This window comes from Notothenia rossii (genome assembly GCF_949606895.1).
Source record: "Notothenia rossii genome assembly, chromosome: 6".
Lineage (NCBI taxonomy): Eukaryota > Metazoa > Chordata > Actinopteri > Perciformes > Nototheniidae > Notothenia > Notothenia rossii.
In genome coordinates, this window is record NC_136909.1 from 81,934,132 (window position 1) to 81,957,988 (window position 23,857).

Below are 23,857 nucleotides of genomic sequence, written 5' to 3' on the forward strand. Positions count from 1 at the left end.
TACCATTTCTGCTTTGGCTACAGTACAAAATAAATATAAAGCTTATTGTTTGTAATATTTTTCTCGCCAAATCTCGTTTTATCTCGTTCTCTCCACATGCGGGTCAATTTGAATGCTCTGATCACGAAGGAATATTATTATAGATATGTTTAATCATTTAAAGTTATATGACATATATGGCGGATGCACAAGAGTCTAAACCTGTGCACTCAACAAGTCAAACTTGGATAAAAACTCATTTTAAAATGTAGAAGACAGAAACAGTTTCAATTTCGAAGGTCTTTATGTCAAGGACACATGCAGTGTAGCTGTGCCATGAACAACTTGGGTCACAGGTTCCTTAAACAGTGCAATATAAATATATAATACATACAAAAAACACAACAACAAAACAATAAAAAATAGTGCAAGCTCAGGAGTTTAGCAACTAAAAAGGCAACTAATTTACAATTTTCTGCAGAAATATATAGGTCAGCTGTGAAAAAAATCTCTATGAACATGCAACAAGGTTTGAACTACTGGTCAAATTGAAGACAAGGTGCACTAGTACACATAAACGACGCTGCATCCTGCTTTAATCACGACGACATATTGTTATGTTTAATCATCTCAAGTTATATGACCACCACAAGACGGATGCCCATGAGCCTAAAGCTGTGCACTTTAATTCAGAATCTCGTTGCTCAGACTTAATGGAACTAATAGCATAACACTTAATCACGTTACTTTCACTCTCCTCTCTCTCCTTTGCATCTCTAATTTGTATCCGCAGTGGCTTGGGGTTAAACAAATGAAGCTCTCCTTTTCCTCTCTCCTCTCTTTGAAACCTCAGAAGCGAGCAGAGCAAACGTTAGAGAGGCTGCAGATAATGAGAGCCTGGTTGCATTAAATGGACAAACAGCAATCCGGCATCTCCTGACCCCTCCATGCTCCTCTCGGCTCCATTGATCATCCCCCCTTATGAGATAATGCAATTACAAACATCAATAAGGAGCTGCGAGGGGAATCATTATGTGGTGACAGTGATAAATGATGCTGCAGAAAATAGCGGGCTCCTCTCAAACAATCCGCGCGCCCAAGGGGCTTTTGAGGGCCCCGTCGCCAAGGAGACAGATGACATCCAAAATGGCGCAACAGTCCTCCTCTCTTCTCTTTCTCCCCTCCAACACCTCTCCCTCCTTTCTTTCCTCCTCCTTTTGTTTCCAAACCAGCTGCTGCGCGACCTTTTGAAGGTGGAGTTTTTTTGGGGGGTTTGGAAAGTTTGTCCTGCTGCGAGGCGTTTGGAGGCTTCTGTTTAATTTCTGTATGTGTCTATATCGATTTCATAAAGTGGCTCAGATATTGGCATGTCATATAAGCCATATGTGTATTTCCTGCGTAATGATTTTCGATTTGGAGGATGTAGGGGATTGATTGGGTGAGTATTGTTTTGCTGCGTGAAATATCTTCTCTATTTTCCCCTCGGGTTGGATCCTGTAGTTGTGGAGGCTGGAGGTAATGGAGCCCATATAAGGGGATATTTAACTCCTGGATCTCTGGAAAGGAAAATAAAGGAAACAAATAAACTATATATAGAGAGAGCTTCGATTTGTGTTCAACCTGTTTTAGTCTTTTGTAATTATGGCATAAATTGCATTTTAATTTAATTTAATTTAATTTAAGCAAAAAGGGCAATGAAGACCAGAACACAGCCAGGATTTGTAATGTTGACCTGTGATGAGTATGTATTAAATAAATCCAGTTTGTCTGCACCCCACGTCCTGTCGGTATTTTTCTCCACAACATAACCTTCTGTTGCAGCTTTTATTTTTAAATAAAATATCAAAATGGAGAACTGACTACAATTACAAAAGACACAAATATTTGGCGTAAAGTGCACTTTGTCTAAAATGTAACATGAAATAAAATGCAATTTAATTTGCCCTCAGCACACACTGAGGAAAGGTTTGAGAAGCAGGCCTCGGCGTTCAGCAACCGGTGACTTTAATGAACAAACCTGAACACATTATTCCCGCCGAGTTTTGTCATGGCTCGTGCTGTAACAGAGACCAAGAGGCGCGTGGTTACTTGTCTGAGGTCCCTGTTTTAAACATAAAGGCGCATAAATATGTGCGTTGTTGTGGGAGGAAGACAGGCCTGTCCGGGCACCTCCGCTGCTCTGGAACACATTTCTGCTCCATTCATTACTGACAGTTCACTCCGCGGTCAGTGTGTGTGTGAGACTCAGAGGGGAGGAGGCCAAGTGGCCAACCATAATCATTAACTTCAAGTTACGTTAGGACTCTCAGTTTTTGAAAATTAGCACAAGTCAAACTTTTTATGGATACAAAATCATTTTAAAGGGTGGAAGAAGGAAACGGTCAAAAGGCAACTAACTTTCACATCTCAGCAGAAATATAGGTCAGCTGTGACCAAAATGTTCCGTAGATGCAAAATCATGATCATGTCAAAGTGCATCTGATAAAAAAGGAAGACAATTAGCAGAAATACACATAAACGGACGTCGTTGTAAATTAAAACATGTCTATAATTATTATTATTGTTATTATTTAACGAGTTGATGAGTCTTAAATAATATTTATCCTTCAAAACCGTTAAAATTATTAATGGAATAAGACGAATCAAGTTATTTCAGGAATGTATTGGAGGCAAATGTGTCCTTTTTATTCTAGTGGACACACGATTGGTGTTGTCTCTTAATAAATCGGCATTTGTTAAAACGGAAATAAATAAATAAACAGTGACAATCATTCGTCATACTGGCACCTTTTTTCGAAAATTGTAATATTTTGCCGTTTGTGTCTGAAATATAAAAACAAAACATATTTTAAACTACTTTTCTTTTGAATTGATATTGTTATTGTTATCAGTATAGCTACACAATTTTGTTGTAGCTACACTTCCTTTGTATCTCTTTTCAGCTTTTCCACTTTTATCAAACTTCAGCAAGCGCTTTTTTTGTGTGGTTTACGTCCGTGCGTAAAAGGAGAGGTTCTGTGCGCCATCTCCAAACGTCCCTGTCCCGGACAGTTACCAGGCCTCCCTAAAGAGGGCAGTCAAGCATGGGCTTTCTCCTCTGTCTCCAGAGCTCCCAGCGGCCACAGGCTCAGGAATTCACATTTCACAGCCTCGAATTTTCCAGCCATGGTGGAGAGGCGAAGCAATTAAAACGTCGCCTGGGTTTTTTAAGAGCGTATCTTTTTTCCTTCTTCTTCTTTAGTGTAAATAGCATTCACTTCGGCAAAGGCAGTAAAAACACAATAGTTGCGCGGAGGAGAGATACAGAGGGAGAATGGGAGAGTATTGATTTACACGCGCATATTGTTATGGATAAAACAGACTCTCTCTTGTTCGATGCTCCGAAAAAAACAAGACTTCAGGATTCAGGGCTGCTCTCCGAAATGTATCAATTAGACACAAGTCGCTCGGCTCTTCTCCGCTCGCCTCCTCAGTCGGCTCTGCCTCATGAGGTGCACTGAATCCCGGGGACAACATCGGCTGCACAGCGCTGGGTTCAAGCGGAGCCCTTTGACTGCGGGCAACAAGGCGTGAGGGAGAACTAATCTTCCCATTTACGTGTTTGTAGCAATTTTACCTAAATGAATTTAAATGCTAAATGAAGGATAATTCGCTTTCTCGCCGAGCCCCTCGTTCCATGTGTGAGAAAATGTATAACGCATGCATTAGCTTCACATTATCCACAGCAATGGGAGAACCTGAGTGCATGTTTCTTTAAGAATACATGGACCTCTGCTTTCTTTCAAGGGACATTTGTCACTTTTTTAAAACTAGTGTTTTATTATATTTCTGCTTGTAGGAATATAATGTGAGACTAGTTATGAGTTCTGTTATTTGAACAAAAAGTATTTATTTACAACACAGATGTACATATACCCTTCAAAGTAAAAGCATAAGAAACATGACTTGTCTTCAAAGGAATCTTAAAGATGTGCGTAATACATGTTTGAAGCAATGGATAATGGATGCATTGATAACGCACACACACGTTCCCCCTCACATACTGAGACACACACACACACACACACACACACACACACACACACACACACACACACACACACACACACACACACACACACACACACACACACACACACACACACACACACACACACACACACACACACACACACACACACACACACACACACAGTGACTTTTACATTCTCTCCTGTCTGTTGATCAGCATAACATCAGCTGGTTCAATAAAAAATGAATGGGCTGTGGTGGAAAAGGTGTTTTCCCATAGCCTCCGCCTCTCCTTGTTATCAGGCCGCGTTAAACACTGAGGGGAAGAGAATCCATTGGCCATGCGAGTGCACAGCCTTGTGACATAAACACATCAATAGGACACTGGAATAGACGTCCAGTGTCGTTCAATCACAGACACACATGGAGAAAAACAGGAAACAATGTGTTTGCAGGACACACACTTGTAGTTTCCCATCCGCTGTTACTTTTGTAGCTTGTTTATGAGCATCAGTTGAAGTTCGTTATCATGTTAGCCTGTCATGATGTAAACCATGTTGACACATACATTATTTATATGGATACATTGGACAATGGCAGTATAATTAAAAACCTTGTTAATCCAAAATGTTAGCTTCTCAGAAACTCTGTTTAGCCTGATGTCATTGTTTTTGGAGTTAATCTAATGAGTTATTGTAGGGTGCATGTCCTCAAATGGTCAGTAAATGTGTATGCCAATTAAAACCTTCTACCAGCAGAAGAACATATAATCCAATGATATGAAAATGTAAAAAAAAAAGGCATCACAATTGGAGTCACACAGCAACAGTAATACAAGTAAGTTGCTTCCTGCATGTACGTGGATGGGCTGTGTGTGCTGGATGTAAACAAGTCAAGTTTAAAAAGGTGGAGATCTGAATCACTCTCTTTCCATCCAAATAAAGGCCTGCGAGAAATGACAAACTGATCGAATTGTCCGTTTATTCACTTTCTTTTTCTTTTAAAAATGCATCGTGATTGAATGAAGGGAGGGGGCAGGAGGTCAAATTTGATGGAGACGGCACACACATAGTGTGGAAAGAAATCAGAAAAAAAGAGAAAAAAGTTCACATCCTTTTTTTAAAAATCTATTAGAAACAACATAATATGCAGAACAATACAATAGCATTTACAATACTTAAATTCCCAGTTCTTGTGAGAGTCCAGCGTAATTTTACATCAGTATACAGTATATTTTCTTTCTCCACTCGCTTCCCAAACTAGGGTTTGATATAGTTATACTTTTTATTTCTTTTCTCTTGCTTTCCCTCCTTCCATGTTTCAATCCACTATATTTTTTAAAGGGCACCTCTTTTGCTTTGTTAGTGTCCTGTCAGATACAGACATTGGCTTCTCCTTGGTCCAATTCCATCGTCCCAAAGAGTGGAGTGCTCTTCACAGGATCTCTCTCTTGTTTACCAAAGAGTCTAGAATATATCACCAGGTGCTGCATTCGCCAAAGGTACAGGCAAAGGACACAGTGTGTCTCTCGTGTGTCGTCTATGCTCGCAATCGCAATCACAATCACTTGTAATGGAGGAGTCCATGTGCACCTTGTGGGCAGTGGCAAGGGGGCGAAGTCTAGTGCCCACCAGAGAAGAAGAAGAAGCAGGGGTCAGTCGGGACAGGGGATCATCTGGTTTGGACATAGTTTGATCTTCTGTGCATCCCCGTCGCTGGACACATAGACTTGGAAGGTTTGAAGGCAGTCATGGAAAGCTTCCATGTTGCAGATATCAGCCGAATAATATGTTGTTGGGTGTTGGAGGTGGACAGAGGGGTTACTGTTGGTTGTTGTCATCAGGAAGTCAAGGAGCCCTGTTCCCGTTCATCCGTAGGCCTCGTTGAGACAGGTGATCCCCGGGTTGCCCTGCCGTTCTGAGGAAAGAGGAGATCGACAGGGTTAACCAACGATCAGTGTTGGATCTGTAATGGGTTGCATTTGGACAACAGATTGAAGTCTGCAAAAGTCTCTATTAATTATGTTTTTTGTATTTGAATAACTCAGTTTCTATGGGTTGAAACCCCTTGTGCAGGGGTCTCAAACTCAAGGCCCGGGGGCCAAATCCGGCCCGCGACTTCATTTTATGCGGCCCCGCAAGAGCTTGCAAAGAATATAATACGTTTATTATACGGTTACATGCCACTTTACAGAAGAAGGTTGCCCATAAACTACATGTCCCACAATGCATCTCGTTTTGTGACATGCACACTGAAGAGACTTGCAATTATTTGCCCTGGACTTCTGCTTTCAGACGTAGTTAATTACTAAGTTATTATCCTATCCGATAATAACCTAATTCAGAGGCAATAATGTAATATAATACATTATTTTATATATATATTAATATATTGACATATGTATTTTTATATAGTCTTAAAGTTACAACCGGCCCTTTGAGTGCAACCTTTGTGCGAATGATGAAATTGAGTTTGACACCCCTGCCCTAGTGGTACAGTATGAACATTTGGTCATGTTGAAACATTAAAAAACTTGAGTGTATGTTCAAATTCATGCACATTTTATTAAGCTATAAACATGTTTAATTACTTGCACATTGCTCACGTTCAACTTCCATAATTGTTTCTTCTTGCACTATTTATATTGAATCTTGAATTGGCATATTGTCTGCACCACTGGGACAGAGAGCATTTAATTGCAAAATGAATGAATGAGTTCGATATCATTAATCATTCATTAAATATCAGAATAGCTTACACCAGACTTCTGAAAGCAGACTCATGTTACAGCTTTAGGCTGATAGCACTTGAACATGGTTGGCCCGGCTGATGTGTCTCTACAGAAGCAGTGTATTATGTGGTAACTCCTGCACACCAAACAAAATGCTAATCTGGGTCAGAATACAAACTAAACCTGCCCTTACTAAGAATGCGTGGATACATTGGAGGATTTAGTGAGTTAATCCTACACCTTCTGTAATGCTACTTTAAAAGTAGCCGAGGACTTACAGACCAAACACACATGATCGACTTTAAGTGATACAGAGGCCATGTACTTAACATTTCCTGTTTAACTGTATAGGGAATTTAAAAGTAGTCTTTGATCATCAGGCAAACTATTTCAGGTTACTAATGACAGGAAATAAAATGCAATGTTGTTTTGAATTCTTAAAGTCATGAACAAAGCCTTAATCTCACAGCCTAAGTCAACCGTAACCCTTTATACTGATGCAACCTGCTGCATGCCAACAAACCTCCACATATAATGACAAATGGAGTAAAGAAATCTATCTTCACCCTCTTCTCTGCCTACATTCCTCTCCTTACAGCCAACAATAGCCGCCATCCATCTCTGCTGGAGGAACGTCACCACCGAGGAACCGCAACCATTGTTGACTAAACCAAAGAGCTGGAGAGGCTCGCGGCCGCCGTCACCTGAGAGCTCCACCACGCGTTCACCACACACAAGAGGGCCACTACAGACCACACAATGGCAGGCAGGGGAAATAACAATGGGGTGTAGCGAGAGGACAACAGAGGAGTGAAGGCAAGGGTCCTCGTTTCTTATTCCCCTCATCCATCAGTTCTCACCTGGGCTACTGAGGAGAATAGGTGTGACTTGTGTAAGAGAAGGGTGAGCTATTAAGAGAGCTTTCAATGAGGTTAGGAGGTTGGGGTTTACATATCTTTTTGGACCACTTGCATCAAACATGTGACCTTTCTATTGTGTTACATAACCGAGGGTAACAAAGCTAACCATTAGCAATGCTAGCTTCAATGCAGACCATGCTTAAAGCAATGACCCATTACATTCCCAATGAATATCTCTTTGAGTTTAAGTTTCCGAAAACTGTTTGGTTTTTTTTTTAATCAGAAGTCACTCTTTGATTGACATGCAGCCTAACTCTAACACAACAACACTCACCATTGTCAACCAAAAATAAAAACAACACAATAAGACTCCATGTGATTGCTTCCAGAAGTTGTTCATTGCATTCATGTTTAACCCTGGTTAACGAGAGCATCCCGAGGACTGAAGTCAATCCATGTCGAGGTACTAATAAACACTATGCGTGCTTGAAAGAGCACACTTGCTAATAAGGTTTTTCACTTAATAAGCCAATCAATACATTGAGCTGTTGGCCTCCTCACTCAGACTGCAAGAGGGATTTCAGAGGGGCCAACTCAACAGGGACCTACATTCATGGACAATACGAGGGGGCACACAATCCCCATTGGGACCGGTTTTTTCCCGATGTTCGTTAATAGTAAAAGTTCATCCACCAGAAAGAGAAGTTGAGGGTAGGGGGGTGAGGGTGCTGGAAGTGGTGGGTGAGTGGGGGGGGGATCTTGACCTCTCAGCAGAAGGTTAACACATTTGTGCTTAATGATTGGAGCAATGAATGCAGGGACAAAGGGTCTCCAGCCGAGACTGGCAGGAAAGGGGTTACAGGCAGCGTTCACTCGAGCGTTCTGCCCGACATTTTGGGAAAAGCTGAGAGCGGGGAGGGCCGGAAAAATTCCATACGCTCTCCGCCATAATTAATTCTTCCACCCTGTGATAACTATTGTCCTGAAACTGAAAATTACAGTTTTCTGCGGCCACCCCTGGCTAATTTTGTGGAAGAGGGAAAGCAGCGGAGAGGAAGAAGGGAAAGGGGGTAAGGGTCATCCCAGAGTCATTCTCGTCGCTATCAAAGGCTCAGCTCGCTTCTGCTTCACTTGCTGGGCTTCATCTCTGCTGACAGGTGTATTGTTTCGCAAGGGGATATAAGCTCTGCGATCCTCATCGGCTGGAAAGCATAACGCTCCTCACTAAGCAGGACTAATTGGCTTTAGTTTTAACTAATGTTTCAGTATGACTGCTAGACACACCTTCTGTATCGAGGCTCAGCACTCCCCAACACAATAACCGCTCGATTTAGCCCCGCGGTAACAAAACCTCAACTCTGCTAATGAAAATTGCTTATAAAATATAATGAACCTGTGCTCTCATAATCAAATAAGATAACTGTCGTCCCCCCCCCCCCCTTCCAGTAATAACCTATTAATTTAATTGGTCATGAAAGAATATAACACATCACTTACATTTAATTGACCTAGAAAGGAAAGTATTTGATGGAGGCAAGCTAGCAGCTAGCGATGGTAAGCTAATGAAGCTGTGAAGAACTGAGTAGACATGTTTCAGTCACCATCTCTCTCCTAGCTTCTACCATCTTCCCTCCTCCCTCCTTTCTTTTACTCCCTCCACCCCTCCCTCTTTTCGTTTACGCTTCTCTCGCTTGCCATCTCTTCATCCGCCCCTCCCTCTTTTCTGTCTACCCCTCTCTCTTTTTTCTTCCGCTGTCTACTCGTCCTCTCTGCGCTTTACCCGTCTCGCAGAGGATTCCTCTGGTGGCCCAATTACGAGATTCAGCAGGCAAATTGAGGCTGTTTAAAGCAAGGTCTACTGGGAAGGCTAGCAGCTGCTGGAAAGAGGCAGCTTGGACACAGCGAACCAGCCCTCATGTTTACACACACACACACACACACACACACACACACACACACACACACACACACACACACACACACACACACACACACACACACACACACACACACACACACACACACACACACACACACACACACACACACACACACACACACACACACACACACATTCTGAAACACAGCCTTTCTATTACCATGTCTCCCTGCATTTCAAACCTTTAAGATGCCATTCGATTTGAGATTTTCTGTCACTGCTTTGTCGTGGACATTTGACAGAAACAAGGGCGGCATATTTTCATCGTGGCACACACACACACATTCTGTGGAGGGTTAATGGTCTCTATTTTTGTAAACTGAATAAGTCAAATCCATTGGTCACACCTCCAGTGATGGCATATTTAATTTGGATCTAGTCAATTAGGCCCAGCTAAGCTCCATACCCTGCTGGCTACCTCCTCCATTTTGCACTAGTTTGTGTTCCCTCCCAGTGCCAGGAGTAATCCTATTACCATACACACACATGCATACACACACATACAGTCGTACTTTTGGCAAATGCATGTTTGTTTATGGTGTTCATACCAACACAGGTACACACACGCAGGATTCATACAAACACAGACATACTAAACAATGATGTTTCACGACAATTGGACCCATAGCCACTTTATACACACACTGTCACAACACCAAGCCTGTACACATCCAGAATTATGTGGGAGTCTATTTGGCCCTGGGGCGAGAGAGAGAGAGAGAGAGAGAGAGAGAGAGAGAGAGAGAGAGAGAGAGAGAGAGAGAGAGAGAGTGGGAGGGAGAAGGGGGGACGAGGAGGTGAGAGAAAAAGAGAGAGGCAGAGAATTAAAGAGAAAGAGAAAAAAGGTGTTTGTGTGAAAGAGATAGAGGAAGAAAAATTGACGGTGAGAAAAACCACAAAGAGGGAGTGAGACAGAGGGAGCACTAGATAGAAAGGGGGGGGAGAAAGGGGGGAGAGGGGGAGTTGTTCTTCTAGCTGGTTAGTGTGTGTATTAATGTGGCTCATGCATCAACAGCAACCCGGCAGATTTATGACACTTAAGGGGCGCTCACTTCTCTCCCTCTCCTTGCACCAGCGACGACTGCTTACATTTTTGCCAATCAGTCTGTTGCCATGGCAACGTCCTACCTGCCCCCCTACCCCCCATGTCCCCCACCCAACCCCATCTCTCCACCCGCCCCGTCCCGACCCATCCCCGCCTTCTCCTCACCCCTCTCATCCTCTCTCCTCTGTGCCCCGTACTACTATATGTTTCACACACACACACACACACACACACACACACACACACACACACACACACACACACACACACACACACACACACACACACACACACACACACACACACACACACACACACACACACACACACACACACACACACACACACACACACACACACACACACATTTGTACCATTACACGTGGCTAGTTATAGTACTCCAAAACATTTTGTATATGTGTACACCCAAACGTCCAAATTGTCTGTTTTTATCTCTCCCGCTTTGCTTTCATTCCTCTATTTTCCTCCTGTCCTGTAGCTATGGGATATGTGGGAGAGTTAAACACAGCTGCAACACACACACACACACACACACACACACACACACACACACACACACACACACACACACACACACACACACACACACACACACACACACCCCCACACACACACACACACACACACACACACACACACACACACACACACACACACACACACACACACACACATACAAGGTTGTGATCAAAGGCTCTTATCACCAGAACAAGGGAAGGACTGTAACAAATAAAAAAAGTACCAACTAAGAATTGCAAAACAATCACATGTACAAAATGTCAGAGGTTCCATTTTTTTTAAAAACGCTTTAAATGCAACCTCAAAGCAAACTCACTCCTCCTGATCTGCAGTCAATGTATTCATGAATAATGTACTGTAGGGCCCCACATGTAAAATATTGTGGACTCGTCTCAGCGCATGTGTTAGTCAGTGTGTGCCTTCTTACATCCTCCTTTGTGTTGCGATTGGTCGGATCGGGGCGGGGCTACATGTAGTGCCACTGACCTTCCATGCCCATGTTCATGCCCATTCCTCCCATTGCTCCTGAGAAACACAGAGAGAGTACATTTAGATGCAATACTTAGAAAAAGATAATGCTTTTATGAAGTTAGTGCGACCAGCAAAATGTTTGCAGACGGCACTGGAAAACACATCAAACTAACTTTATACACAACATAGCAGAGAAGCACACTGGCTTAAATCTGGTAGTGAGGTGCATTGAAGGGGGGGGGGGGGGTTAAGTAGCCTGACAGTTTATCCAAACCTGCTGACTTTGAGTGGAGGGTGAGATAGGGTTAGGGACTTGAGAGGATCCCAGAAAACAGGGGATAGAGGAGGAGGAGGAGAGGAGCTTAAGGACAAACTCTGGGATTAGACCTGATGGCGTGAGAGAGAGGGGGTGAGAGAGGAAGGAGATGGTTGTGTAATGTGATTGACCACACCTGTTCTGGTTAGTGTGTCGAAGGAGGGGGAGGTAGCAGTGTGTACAGTGTGTGTGTGTCTTTATCGCTGTGTGTGAGGGTGCACATACTGTACAGCTTACACACAGCAACTATAAGTGCTGAGAAAAGAAAACATGGAAAAAAAACACAAACATGGCAGATACTCTATGTTCTGAGATTAAATTGTACATTCCCAAAGATATTGAAGCGACTGTTATTTTGTATATATTACTTTGTTGTGTTTTAACTTAATGTGCGACTGTGGCTGTGAGGGAGTGCGGTCGTCTTTCAACAAGAAGGTTGTGGGTTCGATCCCAGCCCATGCAGTCAACATGTCGATGTATCTTTGGGCAAGATACTTAACCCTGAGTTGCTCCCGATGGCCAACGGTGTGTGAATGTTAGTTCCTAGAGTAAGGTACACTGCTCTGTGTGAATGGGTGTGAATGGGTGAATGACATGTAAAGCGCTTTGAGGGGTCTTAAAGACTGGATAAATAATAATAAGTACAGTCCATTTACTATAATATGTATAAATGTGTTGTATGTAGGAAATATATATTTTTATATATATTTGTATTTTTCTATTTGAGATTGTGGGAACATTTCGATTTCTCTGTCTGTACACACAAACTGACAACACAGACAATAAAGTTGACTTTGACTTGAGATACAAGAGGAAGGGCTGATGAAGGAAGAAGAGGGGGGGGGAGGAGGGTAGATGCATGAAAATGAGCTAACGACAGCGAGGAAAGAAAGGAATAAGATGGGCATAGTGCGGGAGGAAAGAAAGGGACAGACACGCAGAGAGAAAGCCTTACCAGGTGGTCTGATTCCCATGTGCTGCTGGCCGTCCATGACGAAGCCCCCCATCGGCTGGCCATCTGGATTGTAGGGAGGTCCTTGACTTACTGTGGATGTAGGAGGAGACAGAGGGAGGGAGGGAGGGGACGGAGTGGTCAATTAGTACTTTTAATTAAGGCTCAGTGGCCGAAGCGGGATCATCTGTTGGCCGGTGCACGCACAGGGAGCCTTGCTGCTCCGAGTCGGCCCAGCCGCCGCACTGTAAGCCCCTGGTGGACTTTAATGCGTCTAAATGCTCTAATAGGGATCGGACTGAGAGAGTACAACACACACTACAGTTCACAAAGGTGAGACTTGAGCCATCTGGAAGAATTGACAAATGTTTACACAATGACTGACAGGAAGCCAATAAAAATGACTGCTTGTGTGGGGAGAATGATTGTTTTATTTACTACTTAACCTACATTTCTTATCTTTTGAAGTAGCTGTACGGTTGTAAAAATCATCTTAATTCTCACGGTTTGGGTTTGATAGTATAATATGTTGTGTTACAGCTAGCTTTAGCTCTTCATCAAAGCTATTGGATCTCTAGACTAATTAAAATATTAAAACGTGGAGATTTCTTCTTTTTTTTCGTGTTAATTGATTGATACATTTATTTCGAACAAGTAAAATAAATAATTACAAAACAAAACAAATGTTGCAGTGCATATTCATGTAAGAGAAATCAAAACAAAAAATGACATTTACAACAACAGCAACAACAGCATTAGCAACATAAACAGTGCCACATCTAGTGTTCGAAAAGGAGTGAGAAGAAGTTATTTAATCTCACCCCCTTGTCCCTAAATGATTTATTTATAATCTGTAATAATAATTATTATTAATAACAAGTTCATGAAGCATTTACAGCATTTCTTTTTCTTATAAACTTTAATAATATTCCCCAGAATAAAACAATTTATGAATTTGAATCCAAAACGTTGCTGCTGTATAATGCAAAGTTAAAATAGTTTTATTCAGACAATACTTATCACGACTTGTTATGTAGAAGAAAGGACCCTTTGGCTTTTAACACTGCTATATTCATGGCCTTAGACCTAATTGCTGCTCCTATTAATGTATGGTTACACACATGATCAAAAGGATCAAACGAGTCCCAGGCTGAAGCTCTGATCATTTGTGTCAACAATAAGTCATTCTTGCTGAGTGGCTTCAGAATCCGCTCCTACCTAAATGCTCTTTCTAATAAATACTGCCTATAACTGAGCAGCTACGATAAGTGAAACCTGATAGGGTTCCTATTTTTTCCCTCGCCTCCATTGTTCTGCTCTCATAGAAATCCACTTACCTTCGATTCAGGCTGTTTGGGGGTCAGTCAAGCAAAAGCAAGACCTCGGCCCCACTGAATGCCTTTGAACTTTACTGCGCCCCTAATGCCACCCTGACCCCTGACCCCTATTACAGGTAATAAAGTTTACGGCAGTCCAAACCAAGCCATGCACCAGGGGGACCGCTCACTCCCCTCACTCCCTAAAACAGCCGCAAATAGGGCTGAGGGGGGAGTTTAAAGGAGTGAGAAGGGGGGGGGGGGGGGGACAAAAACAGTTCTGGAGCCAAAAAGCCAAACAACGGTCACCCAAGAAAAGAAACGGGTGTCGTTCTCTTTATGCTTTGGTTTGAGGCAGGGAGGAAGGGGTGAGTGTTTTTATTTTTTTTACTTTGCCTGGTTGGCGAAAGGGGGGAGGAAGGGGTTAAGAGCACATTTACTGAGAACACAGCTAGTGTTGTTTACAGGCTGAGAAAATAAATCCACTCGTCGTTAACTCATTTTCAGCCAAATTATTATATTGTATAATGAACAAATTCTCACCCCAAATGGCACTTCAACGTGGATTAATGGTTGCTGTTAATGTTTTGGTTCTTAATTTTAGTGGTCAGTCACGACAGAGGAGGGGAAAGCCCCTCCAGGTTTTGGACATTCCAGGATGGGGTATCAGGCCTGTATTTACCAGCTGAGGGGCCTCCGGGTGCATGGATTGAGGACGGCTTTAGCCTTCGCGACTTGAATACAGTAACTAGAGGAGACTTGCCTGCACGGTTTGACTGGTCAATCATGGGCTGCACTATTCTCCTCCGGGCGTTAATGAACCTGAAGAAGATGAAGAGAGAGAGAGAGAGGAAGAAAAGAGAGGGGACAAAGAAAGAGAAACACTGTCAGTGGATTTCCCAAAACAAGATCAGACAAAAATTGCTGACTAAGACCTGGGAAATCTTGGCACACAACTTGAAAACAAAAACAGTGCCAAAGCAGTCTCCTTCTTTAAGTAAACCATAACACTTATATAGGGAAATTATTTTCCACTAAGCAACCCTGAGCCGGTAAAGCCCCAACAGAGTCACATCTTAGCAGCGTTACCAAGGCTTGCAAAAAGTCCACGACTTGTATAAACTTGCACAGCCTCAGCTCATATGCAGAAACATGGGCTTGAACACTGGGGTCTTTGTGGGGCGAGGCTTAACCGGGATTTTCTCCGAGCCTGTTTGAAACATGTCGATCCATCTCTCTTTGTCGGGACGTTCCACCTCACAACGAGCTGAGATTGCTGACTGTTTAACACACTCGGCTTGGAGCGTGGCAGTGTGGGAAGTGTTGCTGACAGAAACATGTCACGTTGCCACTGGTGAGAGGCATTGTTTTGGGTGATACTCTGTTAAGACAGGTGACCATGTGTTACTCTGTGACAGCAGGAGATTTTTTTTAGTGACTGTGTGTGTGTGTTTTCACAGGAGCTGGATTTGGTACATACAGGCTTAGAAAAACCTCGTTTACCCCGTGAACTCCAATAAAAGCACAGGGTCAGAACATTTATTGAGCACACACACACACATGCACACACTGTTACTCGTATTTAAAACTGCTACTGCACACACACACACACACACACTCTTAATCTCTCTCCCTCTTCTACGTCCATTCACACACATTCACGCCCTCGCACACACTCACACAGGCCGTGCTCTGGCCTTGCTCAGCCTAACCCCTTTTGAAATGACCTGTTGACCTGTAATGACCCCAAGGAGAGAGGGCTCTTGGGGCTTCTGACTTGATTTATGTGTTCCTGCTGTTGCCCAACCGGACACTTCCATTTCATCTCTAAAAGGGGGAGCATTAGCCGAACTTTGAGGAAACAATAGCCGTGCAACGCTGGAAAAAATGAGTATTTAAGAGTTCTAAAGAAAGGAGAGGGACGGATACAAAAGGACACAAGCTGGTGCGTCTGTTTGACCCCAAAACAAGTGAATGGCTTTATATCTCTTAATATTCCTTCTCTAACAGCTTTATGGTGTGCTCGATAACGGACAGATAGATTTCTGTCCGTTATCTATCCTGTGTCCCCTTCTCCAGACGGAGCTGGGGGGTAACGAGGAGACAGAGGGTGGCAGAGACAGATAGCAGTAGAAAGGCACAATGATTTGAAGCTTAATTGTGTCCCTGCATTGTTTTTGTTATATCTCATAATCCGCTTTAGCGAAATTGTTACATTTTCGACCGGAGCTTTCTGTGAGGGGTGAAATGTTCTGTGAAAGAGAAGGAAAAGAAGCGACGGGGATCTGAAGCCTTTGAAACTTCGGTGTTTTGGCGATTTTGTTGTCTTTTCGTTACAATATGTAGAACTGGAATTTGGGGGAGAGAGACAGAAAGAGCTCGGGAGGAATGCACTGACATGGCAGAGCACCATCAAATGAGGGAACGTCTGGAGTTTTATCACCAACACCCCCTCCCTCCCTTCCTCCCTCGCTACCCTGTTTTGCTGGGGGAGATATGGGAGGAGGAGAGAGGGCAAGGAGGGTTGAGGAGGCCTGAGCATTCCTTTAACTCTCCTCTACAGGCCTTTTATAGAAGGACGAGGTCATATTAAGGCCAGCACTGGCTAACTGTTGACCTGTCCTTCTCCTTCCTCTTGTCTTTCCTTCCTATTTCTCTCCAGCTAAAACCTCCTCCTTCTACCTCCCTCAAAAGTACACCAGTGCGATAAGGTAGGTTGTTCTGCCAATAGGTGTGCACTTGTTAGGAAGTCTGGCATTTGTTCCTCTTACAATAGGGCTCAGAGAGGAATGTAATTGACTTGTTACTTGATCTGACCTCCCAGAAATATGGCACCAGTGCTTATTTACTCTAAGGATTAACCAGGCTATGTATCAATGAAGTCATAATCCTACTATTACGGCTACTGCTGCCACTAGGCCTACAAGTGCAGCTCCGAAAAGAACAGCTCTGCCTCCCTCTCCGTCCCCCTCTGTATCTGTTTCCTTCTCCTGCTCTCCTTATCATTCCTTCCCTGTATGGTGGAAACTGGCGGCCCACCACCCAGCAACGAACCCACACTCTAACCCACCAAACCCCCTCCTCTCCGCAAAAACTCTCGCCGGTTTCCTGTCCCTGTCGTCCCCATATCTGAGGCCAGATGCACCATGGGGGCTGGAACAAAGGATAAAATGCCTCTCATAATAGCAGCCAGGGGAACGGAGCGATGGAGAGCGGGAGAATGGGAGGGAAGGAGGAGTGAGAGAGTGGGAAGGCAAGGGGCTCTGTTCTGCAAACCAGACACTCTCGCTGTGACCGTTAATAAGCTGACCGAGAGAGAGGGAGCGGTAGGGGTGAGGAAGAGAGAAGGGGGGGAATTAGAAAGAGAGGAAATAAGACTCAGAGAGAGATAGAAAGAGAGGAAAAGGGGAGAGAAAAGCGGAGCTGCTCCATTAGGGGGAGTGAGGCTTCACCTTTGCATGACCCCTGGGTGCTATAGGGCCAGTGTTTATGGCCTGTTCGTTCCCCTGCCTCCCATCACAACACAATGAGCTGCACTATTCAGCTCCGCTCACTGCAACAATAGCTGGGCTATTTTGGCGTGACACACCACTGGTGGTACGCCTAAAGTTGGGCGAAAAACACCAAAAGACAAGCAGGAGGAAGGAAAATGACTTAGAATAAAAATGGTAGAGTTCAGGGAATGAAACACTACCAAGGGGATACGTTTGATTCCCACAAAGGGCACATGTGGTTGACATAAGCATGCACCCAGAGTGGATCGAGAAACATACCTGCCACATGTAACGCCAGAAGTAAGGCTCTTACAAGTCACATTAAGGAAACTGGGTTGATTTGATTCTTTGTTGTTCTGCCTTCTATCTATTTCTCCTTCTGAGATTGCTGATGTCTGGTTAATCCTCCCGCCCCTCTCCCTCCTTCTCTGGAAAGAGTGGAACTGATTGCGACGGCGTCTGCCAAGCCCTTGCTAATGTCCTATTCTCATTACACCCGGGGACACACACACACGTCCCCGACACACTGAGCCGAGGCAGCCGCACACAGGTGTACACGAAGCACACGTGAAATGCCCAATTAAAAGCAAGAAATTGTCTTTTTCATCAGCTGCCTTTGTTGCGTGACCAATTAGGGGATAATTTAATAACGAGCAGTGGAAAGATGCAGATTGGATATACAAAAGGTTACTCTGCGAGCTCGTTGATTTAAATTCATGTGGAGTTCTCAATTTCTGTAGCACACACACACTCACACACATCTCTTGAGCGTTCCACCAATATCATATTAGTAATATGAGACACACACACATGAACACACACATAGACATACGTATATAAATACACGTCCTCTGCACTCACTGGCAATATTACATTAGTAATCTGAGAAAATGTGCACCCACACATGCACAGGCCTGCACACACATACACACACGCATCAGGACCTGGTGCTGGATTTCAGTGGAGGCTGGCAGAGGTTTACATGCATATTCAAATCTGAGAGCCGCTTAAAATAACTGTGTAACCACACACTCCTCCTAGCTGCCAATCAATGTGATTTAAAAGCACTAGAAAGAAACGGGTAGAGTCATGTAGCTTATCATCAGGTTGTCACTGCGCGGCAGCATCGATTGTCTGCTGCTCAACCACAATTAACGCCTAGCAATATATCCTTCCTACCAACTGGTGAACAGACACACACACACACACACACGCACACACGCACGTACGTACACACACACACACACGCGCGTACTGCTCTGTCGTATCTGAATTCATTAGTTGAACTGAATAGTTTTTTGCAGAACACTTTTTGACCCACTTTGTTTCTTAAAAAGTGATTTGTACACAAATTAGTCTTACACACAAATGCAGTTGCCAGTCATAAATCAAGGATAGGCTTTCGTACAGCCTGTTGAATCTGCCACACACACATTGTGTTCTCTTTTCCCATCGTTATGTCACACTTTGCCTCCCTGCAGAACTTTATTATCAGGTCTCCATCTTCTTAACTAATTACTTCTTTTATTGCAGCTCCACATTCTCAAATGCACAGCAGGGGGTGGAAGTGTATGCCTCTGCATGTACCTGCACACTGCATAGATATGTTAATGAGTGTACTGCATGTGGGTGTGTGAGGGAATTACAGTTATGAGTTTCTCCCCTTGTTCTCCTCATTTGACGAGTTCAATCATAAATCACCTCCTTCGTTTTACCCACACGTCTCCCTCCCTCTCTTTCTCTCTCTCTCTCCTCCCCAGTGTCGATCTCAGGTCAGATGCCAGGATTAGATGGCTCAGATTAGTTTGAATACACTAAACTATATTTGTATTTGGATCACAAAACATCAGTAGTTTTTCCATTTGCTTTTATTGCATTGCTTTTAGGAAGTTTGCAGGATTTGTATTTGGACCTATACTGCTTAAACAATTAACACAGAAGTCAAAACAAAAAAAGAGTGATTTTACAAAACCTGGTGTTAGTCTTTTCACAAGCAAATCATTAAATATATGTTTTATTAATATTTAGAAATATTCGCTATTATGGAGGTAAAAAGGCAAGATATGAATTAGTGATTTCTAGTGATTTCAACTCATTCAAACTATGTCCGTAAGACGAATTTTCAATGCAATACCTAATATTTTGAAGAGAATGTGCTTTCCTCATTTACTCGTGCAACGCACAACACGTACAAACACCTACATGTATACACAGACTTAAAAACATACTCATCACACTTATCCAGCTATGCACTCACCGAAAAGCATCGTTCTTACTGTTTTCCTGAAAGCCTCCTAGGCAAATCAAACAGTTACAAAAAGCTGCATGTTACAGGTTGGTAACACTCCAACATCCTGACATACTATTTCCCATGATCCTCTCTGCTTCTTAGCCTATGTTTATGAAAAATGCCAGTGTGAGTTATAGCTTTGTGGGGAAGGTGTGGTACCTTTGATATCACCTTGGGGTTAACTGTGGCATTGTGTCAGACATAAAAACACATGCATGTTCACACCTGCACTGACACTTAGAAACATTATGAAACACACTCTTATTTGACAAGTAAGGTTGAGGCGAGGTCATGTGGGAGTCACATGACTTAGTGCAAGTGCGGCAGCTAGGCTGTTATTAGACAGGCAGCCTGTGTTTTAAGGCAGCATACATATGGGTCTTTATAGGCAGGCAAATATGTCCTTGAACCATCTCCAAATGTAAGCATAGCTGTACACAGACACACTGATCAGAGCCTGCCGGTCTGCTGATCCAGCTCCTAATAACATGAGGTGGATTAGCTGGATCCCGTGCCACATGTTGAGGGGAACATAGGAAAACAGTGTGAAATTTAAAAGGAGCTTTAGACCCAGAGCAGCCACGGGGTCACTTAATCCCCATTACTGCTCACACATAAAATACAAGTATGTGAACACACACACACACACACACACAAAATCCCTGTTGCTCCACTACCCAAGAGCCCAGTGTCCATAACGAGAGCCATGAATCTACCTCTAAAGCTGGTTTTACAGAGTGGACAGACAGGCTGCACAACCACACACACAAACACACACACACACACACACAAATTAAGGAAGAGCTCAGTGTGTATATGTGTGTGTATGGAGTGAGTGTGTGTGTCCATGACAACTAGGTGCCTCTGAGAGTTGCAGAGGAGACATTTCGGTGACTTGAAAAACATACATGAACTCATTGGCTCTTATTGGGCGGGGTTTAGCAACATGCACTGACTTTAAAAAAGGACTTGGCAAAAGGCAACATAACAACAGAGGGTGGGAGAGATTGAGGGGTGAGAAAGGGGTGAGAAAGAATGAGAGTTCAGAATACAACAGACAAAGAAGAGGCAAAACAAAGAAATAAAGACATCATAAGAGAGTGTGTAGTTGTCCCATGGGACCGGTTCCTGCTTCCCCTCACACACATTCAGACATCTTGGAGTCAGTTAGCCGGTCATCCATCAATGCCAGAGAGAAGGCATGGCTGGGAGCCTGGCTTTACCCAGAAACAACACGGCTGTCCTGTGCTACCCACTCCACAAACACAACATTGGACAGAGTCTATGTCCTTTAGCCTGTGGGCTTGGATCGTAATGTGTGTGTGTGTGTGTGTGTGTGTGTGTGTGTGTGTGTGTGTGTGTGTGTGTGTGTGTGTGTGTGTGTGTGTGTGTGTGTGTGTGTGTGTGTGTGTGTGTGTGTGTGTGTGTGTGTGTGTGTGTGTGTGTGTGTGTGTGTGTGTGTGTGTGTTGTAGCTCTGTTAGCAGTAGGCTTCCTTGTGTTCTTCAAATGTTTTAGCATGCAAGCACAAACAGTGTGTGTTTCCGTTCACCACAAATAAATACACAAACTAGTCGCTGAGAAAAAAATGGTCTCTCACACACACACACACACACACACACACACACACACACACACACACACACACACACACACACACACACACACACACACACACACACACACACACACACACACACACACACACACACACACACACACACACACACACACACACACACACACACACACACACACACACACACACACGCGCGCGCACACACACACACACACACACACACACACACACACACACACAAGATGACCAGTGTCACACAGAGTCAGTATTGCTGACAGGGCTTGCGGTGGGGACTGCTGCAAACACAGAGTGGTTGACCTAAATCCCCCCATACTGCCCGTGTCATATCCTGTCTCTGCGCGTGTCACTTCCCCCCGCTGGCTCACAGCAGCCATCGCTATGGGGATCCCTCTGATTGCCCAGAAACTAGTGAAGGCAGTTTCAGGCTTTTGACATCCACAGTTAGCAAACACCAAAGCAGTGGAATCGAGGAAAAGAGGGCAACAGTCGAACAAAAAACGACTGGACAATGAAACTCGCTCACATTTGAAATTTAGCTTGTTAAAATCAACAAAAACAGCATATCTATAGATATTCTAGATCAGTTTAATAATATCTGTCAAGTACAAAGTGACAATTGCATAAGAGTCTCAGTTTTACAATAGTCATTAAGACTTTTATTGTGGTGAATATCTCTGCTGGATTTCAGAACAATCCCTAATTTAGCTATTTGATATCAACGGTTGCTGGCACTTTCCATATGACTGTGTTATTGCATGCAGGAATTGCGTCATCATTTTATGGTTTGTCAACAAGATATTTCCGTATAACCATCATTTATCTAAATTACATGAAGTCAATGTCAGTGTTGTGCCAGGAAATTCTAGAAAGAAGGAGTGATATTTTTCCTAGATGTTTCATATTGGCACAGACTGTTTCTCCGTGTCCGGACTCATTCCCTTCACAACACTTTTGATCAGCATTGAAAAAAACGTCAGTGTGAGAACAAGAACCGACGAGTGCGACAGCGACCATGTGTGCTGCAACACAGATCCTGGCATTCACGTCCTGCCGCCTTTCATGTTTTGGACCCCTCCTCTACTACTACAAAAGAAGGTTGAAAAGCAAGGGAGAGGAGTGGGGAGGAAAGAGGAGGGAACAAAAAAGGCAGAGAGAGAGAGAGAGGGAGGTGAATGAAAAGAAATGCAGGTTTGGCCTCGGGCGGCGTGTTGTGATGTAAGAGAAACAGAGAGTGAGAGGAAGAAAGGGGGAGGAGGAGGAGGGGGAGGGATGTGTCTTTGCACATGGACACCTACATATGTATATGCACACGCTACACACATCTCTGTTGACAAAATAAAATAAAGACAGGGTTGTGTCTACACAGGCTAAAGGGTTCCTGTGAAAGACTATTAGTAGCAACAGACTTCAGGAGAAAATGTAGTTTTTTAAAATGATTTTTAAATCGGTGTTGAAATATGAAAGCGCGGTCATATTGAAACGTGTGTGTTCATGTGTGTGTGTGTGTGTGTGTGTGTGTGTGTGTGTGTGTGTGTGTGTGTGTGTGTGTGTGTGTGTGTGTGTGTGTGTGTGTGTGTGTGTGTGTGTGTGTGTGGCTGTAATGTCGGGGAGTTTCAGGCTGAAGCAACATGACAGAGCTGCAGTGTATGAAACAGGCTTTAGGGCATGGACTGAAACTGGGCCTGCTAATTCCAAAACACATAAGAACACACACACCACACACACACACACACACACACACACACACACACACACACACACACACACACACACACACACACACACACACACACACACACACACACACACACACACACACACACACACACACACACACACACACACACACACACACACACACACACACACACACACACACACACACACACACACACACACACACACACACACACACACACACCTCAGAAGTCTTTTTGAGAACAAGTTCCAGCATCTCTCTGTTTGTCTCCTGCTCAGATTATTTCAAGGATCTTTTGTTAGTCTTGTTACAACATTGGATCTAATTAATAATTAATCTAGTAGTGGCCATTCTTTTTATTAGTTATGACAACATTGGGCTCAGCAGTGAATTTCTAAGGAATATCTATTGGCAACATCTCAGAGCTTTGTCAGATGCTATCAGAGGCTGTGAACTAGTTCAGCTAGATTTTTAAAAGCACTACTCATTAGTTGTATTTTTGTGGTAGAAGCAGTCAGACATATTACTAAATTGAAAGTACTATCAAATTATGAGTTCATCTATATATCCTGTATTAGTAATCTGAACGTGCAACTAGTACTCTCTGGAATACATT

At 43.5% G+C, this 23,857-nt stretch overlaps 1 protein-coding gene across 3 annotated transcripts in view; it reads right to left on the reverse strand.

Annotated features, from left to right (window-relative positions):
* Positions 1 to 4,954: 4,954 nt before the first annotated feature.
* The window catches only part of meis1b (Meis homeobox 1 b), an 80,424-nt gene continuing 61,521 nt past the window's right edge, over positions 4,955 to 23,857 (reverse strand). For 2 of the 3 annotated variants that reach the window (XM_079686342.1, XM_079686343.1), the window contains exons 10-13: positions 14,843 to 14,982; positions 12,848 to 12,937; positions 11,533 to 11,630; positions 4,955 to 5,907 (exon numbers count right to left, since the gene is read on the reverse strand). In XM_079686342.1, the coding sequence (XP_079542468.1) occupies positions 11,572 to 11,630; positions 12,848 to 12,937; positions 14,843 to 14,982 (289 nt within the window). In that variant the 3' untranslated portion in view covers positions 4,955 to 5,907; positions 11,533 to 11,571. The remainder of the gene's footprint in view (positions 5,908 to 11,532; positions 11,631 to 12,847; positions 12,938 to 14,842; positions 14,983 to 23,857) is intronic. The other variant, XM_079686344.1, reaches the window with a different exon arrangement.